Source organism: Pseudophryne corroboree, chromosome 3 (assembly GCF_028390025.1).
Source record: "Pseudophryne corroboree isolate aPseCor3 chromosome 3, aPseCor3.hap2, whole genome shotgun sequence".
In the NCBI taxonomy this organism is placed as follows: domain Eukaryota; kingdom Metazoa; phylum Chordata; class Amphibia; order Anura; family Myobatrachidae; genus Pseudophryne; species Pseudophryne corroboree.
Genome location: NC_086446.1, coordinates 478,772,162 through 478,783,505, shown reverse-complemented (window position 1 = coordinate 478,783,505; position 11,344 = coordinate 478,772,162). Strand labels below are relative to the sequence as shown.

The 11,344-nt window shown below is 44.3% G+C and overlaps 1 protein-coding gene across 1 annotated transcript in view; it reads left to right on the top strand.

Moving 5' to 3' along the window:
- Positions 1-833: 833 nt before the first annotated feature.
- CACNG5 (calcium voltage-gated channel auxiliary subunit gamma 5) overlaps positions 834-11,344 on the top strand; it is a 135,882-nt gene continuing 125,371 nt past the window's right edge. The window contains exon 1 of the mRNA XM_063960831.1: positions 834-1,206. Within this exon, the coding sequence (XP_063816901.1) occupies positions 1,132-1,206 (75 nt within the window). The 5' untranslated portion in view covers positions 834-1,131. The remainder of the gene's footprint in view (positions 1,207-11,344) is intronic.

The following is an 11,344-nucleotide window of genomic DNA, read 5'->3' as shown; positions in this document are numbered from 1 at the left end:
ACATGGAAAAAGGTCAACATGCGTTCTTCACATTTTATTTAATTTTTTAAACTTTTTCATACTTTATGATCCACGTGGACTACGATTGGGAACGGTAACCTGTGGTGAGCCATGCGAGGGGACACGGTGCACTAATTGGGTTTCCCAGTCACTTTATGAAGAAAACGACACCTAAAAAAAGTAAAAAAACGCGTCAACCTTTTTTCATGTCGACCTTATGACTGTGTCGACCTATTTCAGGTGTCGACCTAGACACTGTCAACCAATAGTGGTCGACCTAATGACTGTCGACATGAACATTTTGCTCAACTACGTGTACCGTATGTAAAAACCCCCCACTTCCAGCACTTCTGAAGGGAGCTGTCCCAGTGCTGAATTCCCAGCAGCTACAGTACAAGAATTACAATATTAGCAAACGCAACCAGTTCTGTAAAACAACTAAAACTTGCAATGAGTCAGTCTCATCTAGTGAGCAACACACACACACACACACACTCTCTCTCTCTCTCTCTCTCTCTCTCTCTCTCTCTCTCTCTCTCTCTCTCTCTCTCTCTCTCTCTCTCTCTCTCTCTCTCTCTCTCTCTCCAGACAAGAGGTCTTCCTTGAATAACTGCAAAGTGATTTCGGAAACACAGACTATCCTGTATTATATCTTTGCACATTCTATACAGCTCTTCAAGCAAAATGAAAGGCATCGCACTATATGTAATATCTATTATAATTATAATAAAGAAGGCAGATCTGGAATACCCCATTGTCTAGCGCACCTGCTAGCAGACTTCTCCCTTCTCATCTCCTCAGTCTCCCCCCATTATTAGAGGGAGGGGCGAGGCTGGTGTAATGTGCTTTAGGGGGCTGGGATGGGAAGCCATACAGAGAGTGACAGAGAAATTACATTTCTCCGCTTAGTAGCAGAAAGCAGCCTCTCTCCCCCTCTGCATTGTGTGCTCCGAGCTCGCTGAGAGCAGACCACCCAGATCCCATGCCGCAGAGACGCCTGTAGCTGCTCATCCGCACACAGGGGAGAAAGAAGAGGCTGCCCCATTCAAGGAAGCAACTAGAGAACCCCAAGGTCCTGCTCCAACTGAGCCCCCTACTCTGGTGTGCTCCCGGCAGTCGTCCCTCCCTCCCATGCGCTTGTGCAGACTGCTGGTTAGAGGCGGAAGAAGACCGAGGAAGTTTGTCCTGCGCCTCCTGTATACACAGGTGAGAGGTGTGCGGGGTGCTACCTGGGATGGCTCTGTATACATGATCTAGTATGGTAGGGGCTCTAGTCTGTTTTATTCTCACAGTGCCAGTATTGTGGGGTGGGGGCTTCTATCCTTATGAAATGAATAATAAAAGTGAGTATGATGTGTTCAGAAGAAAACATATAAAGGTTAGAGACTAACCCTATATCTCTCCGTGTTTATCAGGATTACCAGACAAGTGGATTAGTGTCTGCATGAGCTGCCCCATAAATACATGTATACATCTGGGCAGCCTGTATGACAGTATTCACATGCTTATCTAGTGTACTGTCACTCTACATATGTAAGCCTAGCGTGAGGGCTCTAATATCACTGTGCATGGGTAGAAGTTTCCTAGAAACAAGGGGGACAGCGTGATACTGTAGGTAGGTAGGTAGGTACTGAAGATGCTTGCGGGCAGGCACCATACGTTTCCAGTCATTGATCTGCACATTGCAGGAGGTTTGATCCATCATCATCTAGACACAGCTGGTAACTCTTTCCCTGCCTTGCTTTCTAAGCATGACATTATTCAGTTTGTGTCGTGAGGCAGGTACAGTAGTAAACAAATAGCTCAGTACTTTCCTTTGCACATTGTACAAACCGTGAAGTTTGGCCTAAGGGAGATATATCTGATATGGGAAAGTATGAGGTGATATCAGAAATAATTGTCTGCAACCTGACTGATTTTTGGAAACTGGTATCAGTGTTCTGTGAAGAGATGGTATCCGTTGCACTGCCACCTGTATGCTCCTGGCCCTGTTCCTCTGTGTTCCCAAGTACTGAACCTAATATTGTGTATGTAGAGGCAGGCAAGTCATAGCAGTCCTCCATTTTGTGGAACTCAAGTTTCATAGCCGTTTAGGGCAATCAAAATACAGTATTTTAGAATGTTTTGGCAGGGCATACAGGAACTTGTAGTTCCACAACAACTAAAATGTCACATACTGTATTGCTCTAGTCCAGGAGTTCTCAAACTCGGTCCTCAGGACCCCACACAGTGCATGTTTTGCAGGTAACCCAGCAAGTGCACAGGTGTATTAATTACTCACAGACACATTTTAAAGGGTCCACAGGTGGAGCTAATTATTTCACTTGCGATTCTGTGAGGAGACCTGCAAAACATGCACTGTGTGTGCCCCCGAGGACCGAGTTTGAGAACCTGTGCTCTAGTCTGTCTAGAGCTTGAGAACAATGGCAGTGTTTACTGTGTGAGCAAAGACTGGACTTCAGTGTTGATCCCAATTTGGAGGTGAACTTCTCTGCACAATATAATCAGCATCAGGTAGTATGTAGAATAATGAGATCTAAAAGCAGTCTGGATTTTTCCCATCTAGTTAGTACTGTATTTGGCACTTTTATCCAGTGCGCAATGCTCCGTTCTGATCTAAAGTCTCTTTCTTTTCCCCCGAATGCTTGCAGCTTGTCAGTAAAGCTGTGGTATAGAGCGTGGTCGTGGTGACATCAGGGCACATACACATTTTGGGGTCTATTTACTAAGCCTGGAGAGCAATAAAGTGGATGGAGATAAAGTACCAGCCTATCAGCTCATAAATTACGTGTTACAGGCTGTGTTTGAAAAATGACAGTTAGGAGCTAATTGGCTGGTACTTTATCTCCGTCTACTTTATCTCTCTCCAAAGCTTAGTAGATTGACCTCACAGGGGTCACCCAGTGCATGCACAGACTTGAAACCAACAGTCATTTGCGACTGAATTGGGACTGGTTCCATTCCAAGGCTGAATCAGGCCCATAGTACAGTGACCGTGCACATGGGACTCTACAGTAGTTCGGAGAAAGAGATCCAGTGATCAGATCAATATGGAATAAAATAAAGCTAAATAACAATTTCTAACAAATCAGTGTGATATAAGAACACAGTTGTATAGGGTGACATGGCTTTACCAGGGGGTACATGTTGGAATTGTCACACCTGCAGCCAGTCATAGAGGCCATAAACACTAATAATGAAATTCCAGGAGAAAAGTACAGGCAGAAGGAATAACCTACATAACAGTCTTGGATACACGGCATGGCCCCTGAGAAGAGGAGGCAACAATTCAACAAGTACATTTATATAGGAATTGTTCCTTCCGTCATTGTTGACAGTTTTTGAGGTATTGGTCTAATATGCAAGACATAATCAAAGGTCAGATAGATCTTGGTTTGGAATCCTTGATCTCTTAAACTATGAAATTATGTAGATTTGTTATTTTGTTTTCCCGAAATGTCACATATTGTAACACAGATGCTCTAGAACAGAGAAAGGTCAGTGGGTGGTAGCAATAGATTTCTTACATAGTGCTTTTGAGATTAATACGATGCTGTGGCAGTACAAGGTCTGTGGATGTTATGCAGAGTGGAGGCAAATTACTGGTGCTCTGTATGAGAAGTAATGAGATGTGTGTAATTTATACATCCATCTAGTATTGTACGACATTCTCCACACTGATTATAGTAACCTCTAATCTGACCTGAGAAGAGCACTTGTCACCAGGCACAGAACAGCGAGGGAAGTGTGGACAACTGAGCTGTCAGAATCTTGCTAAAACTGACTGGTCTTTCAGAGATCCCATCTCCCTATAAAATATGGGAGTTTGCGATTTTTACTACACCAAACACTGGGGCTTATATAGAGTTGGAAATAAATTACTTGTAGAGTCGCCCATATGCAGAGCTGTAAGAATCTCGAGATGTGCCCCCTTCTGTGTATGTGGTATATGGGCCTGTCAGTATGTGCATGCACTATACTAGGGGCCAGTGTCGGACTGGGGAATGAAGGGCCCACCGGGGGAATGCTGTTGTAGGGGCCCATGCTTAAGGGTGTGGACAGCCACCACAGAGGTTTGGCTAACCATTACAGAGTACACGTTCTGTGCCCCTTGGTAAATATATAATAAACCATGTTCTTATGAAGTATAATGTAACATATGTACAGTATAATGCATAATTCATGTGCTCTAGTTTAGAGACTGGAACCTGATCCCTAAAGGAGGAGGTGGGCTCACAGGTAGTGAGGCCTACCAGTGGTTTCCCCTGTTCCCCTGTGGGCCAGTCTGACTCTGCTAGGGGCCTTATTTATATTTGTAACTGAGCAAAAAAGCAAGTTATGGGACAGAACCATGTTGTACTTCAGTTTGGGCAGATGTAACGTGCAGAGAGAGTTAAGGGCCCTACACACTATACGATCCGCCGCCGGGCTGCTCGTCGGTGGATACGGCCGACGGGCGACCCAGCGGCGGGGAGGCAGTGACGGGGGGAGTGAAGTTTCTTCACTCCCCCGTCACCCGGCTCCATAGCAGTGCATGCAAATATGGACTAGATCGTCCATATTGGCCTGCATGCACAAGCGACGGGGCACCAACGATGAACGAGTGTGGGGCTGCTCATCGTTGCTGCCTACACACGGAAAGATATGAACGGTATCTCGTTCATTAATGAACGAGATCGTTCATATCTTTCAGTAATATCGCCCAGTTAGATTTGGGTGGGGTGAGTTCAAACTGAAATCTAAATTGCAGTGTAAAAATAAAGCTATCCAGTATTTGTATGCTACATACAAAAGCAGCCAGTATTTACCCTGCACAGAAAAAATATAACCTAGTCAATCTCTCTGCATATGTTACATCTGCCCCACCTGCAGTGCAACATGGTTTTGCCCAGTTGCTTTCTATTTTTGCTTTACAAACAGGAATCAGGCTCTAGTCTAGATGCAAGAGATTCCCTTCCAAACATGAATACACCCCCGATGAATTATGCCTGTGTGAGAACGCCCTGTCACAGCCCAATTACACCAAGTAGGCATACCTTCAGCTTCTTTGTCAGTAGAACGAAATGGAACAGGCTGACCAAACCTAGTCATTGTAAGAGCCGCGGTTACCATGTACAGTATGGGATTCGGTCATTATGTCGACAACACTTAGGTCGGCAGTCTTTAGGCTGACCACTATTGGTCAACATGCATTAGGACGACTTGGAAAAAGGTTGACATGGGTTTTGAAAAAAAATAATATTTTTTTGAACTTTTTCATACTTTACGATCAACGTGGATTACGATTGGGAATAGTAACCTGTGCCGAGCGCAGCGGTAGCAGAGCGAGGCACCTCGCCCAAAGTATGGGAGGGGACACGGTACACTAATCGGGGTTCCCCATCACTTTACGAAGAAAACAACACCAAAAAAAGAAAGGAAAAACTCATGTTGACCTTTTTCCATGTCGACCTAATGCATGTCGACCAATAGTGGTCGAACTAATGACTGTCGACCTAAGTGTGGTCAACCTAATGACCCATACCCGTACAGTATAGTGTGGAAATAAAGAAAATCAAGCCTCTACCCTTTTCAAATGTGATTCTTCCAGTACTATGTTTTAACTCTCTCTGCACATGTTATATCTGCCCCACCTGCAGTGCGCATGGTTTTGCCTCAACTGCTAACAAATTTGCTGCTGCGATCAACTCTGAATTACCCACCAAGTCCCCAGGAGCTTGTAGCACTAGGATATTATAACTATTCATGACAATTTAGCAACAGAATTACAACTTTGCTTTGTAATTATTCTGGATAAAAAAAAATACTAATTCTTGAATAAGGAATGTTGGGAATCATGGCTTCTTCTTCTGGGCCTCTCAGGCTACATCACGGTTTTGCCTGCTACATAATAACAGTTGCAACATTGAGACAATTAATGAAGGTATTTAATTTGTAACTGTGACCTTTCAGCAATAGGCATGTCTGTTCTAAAGGAGCCTACACACGGTGAGATTTGTACTATGCGATTTCCCTTTAAGTCCTGGGAGTCGATATTGCATATACACAGTGCGATTTGAACCATGTGCGATTTGAACCATGTACGATTTGTACCATGGTAACAAACAAGAAAAACTTATTTAAATAGTGGGTTGGTATTACAGGGGTGTGGGTGTCACCTTTTCACAGGGGATAAATAGTGGTGGCCATTATAAGTTAAACCATTGGTGGTCAGTGGTTTTTAATATTTACCAAAACTCAAGGCTCCGGCTGCTGCTTGATGGCTTCCTTTCCTTCCCCCGCATAGTGTGAAAAGAGGAGGGCTCAGGGAGTGGCCGGGGAGTGGCTTGGGTGATGTAAATCGGGATTGCAAGGCTTTTCTGTACACACGGTGCGATATGCACCGTATTTGCTTGCGATCTGATCACATCTGGCATGCATGCAGATGAGATGTGGGCTTGCGATACCAACATGGCGGTACCGCGCCTTGGCATCGCAAGCCCTGTACACTCTGTGCGATATGCACCATACCCAATGCAATTTGAACCATTTGGTTTAAATCGCGGATGCATATCACACTGTGTGTAGTCCCCTTAAGGTCCTAAACCAAGATGAAAGTGCAGTTGGGTCTATACTGGCCACGCCCAGTTATTATATGAGTGCATTGCTGTGTGAGAGTTGACTGATATAGTAAGCGACGAGGCATATGGGTGTTTTGCACTGCAGACTGTTAGTGGATGTGAAAAGACTATGTGTAGTCAAGCAGTTCCTAGTAAGAATCATTCAGCCGCTTTGCTCTGTGAACCAGCAAGAGACCCATATGTTCCTTAATGTATGAAATGCTCTGCCTGGCATAAACCCCACTTCACTGAACAGATGTATAGAAAGCAAGTTGATATGTAAATTACAAAGCACTATTGTGTCTCATGGGAAGTGCTGCTCTTGTGAGGAAACCAACTTTGATTTAGTCTAATATTGTACAACAAACTGACCTTAAAGTGAATAAACCCCAGTTCTTTAAAGGTGCAGTAAATATGTCGGAACAGATTCGTTAACACACTTATTTTATGTATATAGCACCCCCAGTGACGTGGGGGAGATCATGAAGGCTCAGTATCCTGTATCTCAGAAGTCTGTTAATCTGCTTGTGAATTAGCTTGTCCTATATCATAACCTAATACACAAATAGCATCTGTCCTGTCAGAACTACGCTATACTGACATGACACCTATCTCATACTCATTTTCACACTTCTTACTACAGGAAATTACAGTACAGTCTTGTTGAATGAAATGAGCACAACATTCTCCTTTGTTAGCATGGTATTGGCCACCCACCTAGTGCCTCACCCATGCTTAAAGCTTGTACGTTTACATTAAACTCATTATTAACTCATTAAACACAGCGGGCAAACAGTATTTGGTTGAGATAAACGTTAAAGATACAGGTTTTCCTAATTGTTTTATGAAGCTTTCATTTGTTTTCTTTGTGTAGCATGCGCTAGCTACTGTACTGTAGGTCAAATCTGATTGCTGATTGGTTTTTACCTAAATGCAAAGTTAGTAAATAGGTCTCTGTGGGGTCTATTTACCAAAGTAAATTTGTAAGATATTCCCAAAATCTCCCATTTTCGTGGGATAACCATAAGTTTACTGAATGTATCTGTCGGAAGGGCAGCAAATATCGGAGATACTGTATCTGCTGTAGTCCCCAGTTTTCACTTGCTAAAGCAGCCCCCATAGGTTTGTATGGGGGCTGCTTTTGTAGCTGAATTTCCCGGGACCCGGTCCCTAGGTCGACAGTAACTAGGTCAACCACTATTGGTCAACAAGGTCTCTAGGTCAACAGGTCAAAAAATCGACATGAGTTTTTCACGATTTTTTTCTTTTTTTGAACCTTTTCATACTTAACGATCCACGTGTACTACAATTGGGAATGGTAACATGTGCCGAGCGCAGTCAGGCACCTTTCCCGATACATGGTGAGCGTAGCGAGCTATGCGAGGGGAAACGGTGCACTCATTTTTTTCACTCTACGAAAAAAATGACACAAACCCCCCCATAAAAACTCATGTCGACCTTTTGACCTAGACCATGTCGACCTAAAGACCCTGTCAACCTAGAGACCCTGTCGACCTAGTTACTATCTACCTTCCATACCACACCCGAATTTCCCAAGCTCTGGAATACAATGCATTGTGGAGCCTGGCCCCGGTAACTAGCCACTATAGCCTATGTGCAACACTTCACCAGAGTTACCAGCACTCTCCACCCACGCATGTGTTGTCAGCAGACCATGCATGTGCAGTATCACTGAAGGAGAAGCAAGGTCACTGCGATCATTTCACTTTTACAACACCAAAGGGGTGGGCTACCTATCCGTGCAGATATTTTCAATACTTTTGGGTGATCATTATTTTCTTATTGACGTGAATAGCTGCAATAAGTAATTAGAATTATCAGATCTAGGACCCAGTAATGATACAAACATATTCCCCTGTGATTTGCATAAACAGTTTAGCAAAGCAGCCTGAATCTGTGCTCCAATACCAATACTTCAGGGAACATAGCTGACTGATTTAGGAAAACATGAAGGGATTTGCATATTTCTGTCCATAAATAAGGGGTAAAGGCGAAGTACATTCCACAGTGTCTAAAGCCTGCTTGAGACAAACCTCCTGGCACTGGAGGACTTAATACATCCATAGATCTTCAATTGAAGAGCTATGGGGGGTCATTCCGAGTTGATCGCAGCCAGCAACTTTTTGCTGCTGCTGCGATCAACTAATCCCCGCCTACAGGGGAGTGTATTTTAGCATAGCAGGGCTGCGATCGATTGTGCAGCCCTGCTATGCTTAAAAAGTTTACTGCAAAACAAGACCAGCTCTGCAGCTACTTACCCTGTGCGATGGATCCAGCGATGAAGGTCCTGGTCCTGACGTCCGACATCCGCCCCCCGTTTGCCTGGACACGCCTGCGTTCTTCTTACTATTCCACGAAAACGGCCTCCCACGGTGAGTATCCGCCCCAGAACGCCTCTTCGCTGTCAATCTTCTTCCGTCCATCGCTGCGTTTTTTTTCCGCTGGGCGCTCCGTTGCCTGGCGACGTCGTGCGTGCGCATTTCCAACCCGTTTGCACCGCAGCGCGAACGGGTCGAATGACCCCCATGGTGGCTTGTAATGCACACTTTGAATGTGCATGCTGCAGTGTGATTTTGCTCCGGGCAGGTAACAGAGGATATAGGGTACCTTACCTATTTGCTACATGGGGGTGGTGCTATATAAATGAGAATTTGTGGACTAAATACTGTACCTCACATTTTGGTTTTGTGAGGAAATTGTGTTTTGTTTTTAATTGTAGGGATATGAGTACTTTATGCTTTAAGGCTCATTTATTACAATGTATGTTATTTACAGACCAGAGATTTTTGCCTACTCTCCATGGACAGAATTACAGGGTGTGCATGGAAAGCGGCCCTGAATTTGAGGGGGGCCCCCAAAGACCCTGCTTTACTTTTTGGGTTGGTGCAGAGCAACATCACTGTGCCCTTACACAAATTTTGCAAAGGGGCCCGATGTTCCACCACCACTGCTCATCCTTCTAATAGATTTCCCTAATAAATGTGGATGCTCTGTAGTCCCAACCTTGAGAGCAGAGTCGGCCATAACCAATATGATGCCCTAGGCAAGATTTTGGCTGGTGCCTCCTAGCACCGCCGCTAGTTCCGCCTCTGACCCTGCACCCCTTTTCCAGCACCAATACCCCTCACCCATAGCAGTCCTCATTTTGTTGTTCCTACCCCCTATATTTTAAATAGGAACAGTGCGCACATTCGTCCCACAGCCTGAAAAGGGGAGTGTTCTTTCTGGAAAGGGACATGGCCACACAGTAGTGCAACTTTATTCACATTTTATCATGCGATAGTGTCCCAAATTCATGTTACATCACACAGTAGTACCATTTTACCTTATACACGTTACTCCTCACAGTAGTGCCCCTTATTCACATTACATAACAACATATTGCTCTCTATCCACACAGTAGTGCCCTTTCTATATGTTACGCGACACAGTAGAGCTCCATATACACATAATGCCACACAATAGTAATGCATTTATACACATAATACCACATAGTAATGCCCCTTACGCATTATGCCAACCTTTTTTAATGCCCTTATACACATAATGTCCCTTACACATATGCTGCACATTATTAATGCCCTTATACACATAATGACACACACAATGTCCCTTTCACACATGCCGCACATTATTACTGCAATTATACACCTAATGACACAATAGTGCCCCTTACACACTTGCCGCACACTATTAATGCATTTATACACATGACACAAATAATTCCCCTTACACATATGCCGAACACTATTGCACAACCAACCCACCTGCACACAGCACTCACATGGGGGAAGCTAACACTGTAACCTCTGCCTCTGCTTGTATACGTATGTGACCTCATACATCTTGCCTCAATACTCCATGCGGCAGGAGATGCCTGGCGTGAGTCAGCTTGCAGCTCTGCTAACGTCTAGTGCCTTTTTTTTCTATAAAAATGTGTCTTGTTTGCATTACTATGTGGCCAGGATGCACAAGCAGCTTCTTATTATTAAAATTATATACGTGATGCCTATAGTCTGTGTGCGACTGTGACTGTATCTGCATACAAAATGCTACATTACAGTGATTTCAAGGAATACACTGTAACGTAGCATTTCATATGCAGATACAGCCGCAATCACACACAGAATATAGGCATGCTGCATTTAATTTTAATCAGCAGAAGTTGTTTGACATACCAAATGCTCTAGGCATTTGCCTAGTTTACCTATGCCTAGGGCCGGCGCTGCTTGAGAGTCACCTATGTTTACTAATGATCAGATGATGGATTTCATAGTAACTGCACTGTGATGCTAATGTGCCCTGTGTATAAGAAAAGTCTGTCCGGGGGTTGCAAAATCTAAAAAAATTAATAAATAAACACAGCACCTGGGCTGCCATACCTGGAAGCCCCAAGATGGCTAATGTAATGGATAGAGTGGGTCATATCGCGGAGGGTAATGTCTGGACGCTGAATCAATGCAAAAGGTGCCAGTGCTGTGCAGTGCAGTGGGTGTGCAGTGTCACTGACACTGCACAGCACTCTCACCTTTTACATTGATTCAGCGAGTCAGTCAGTTCTGCCAGCCAGTCACTATTGTTAGCGCTGATGTCCCAACGCGCTGCATTACAGGGAAGTAGATGCACTCAATAAACTACAGCTCGCAGTAGCCTTTAGCGCCGATGCATTCCGACGCTTATGCCTGCTGGGAGCTGTAGTTTATTGAGTGCATCTTCTTCCGTGT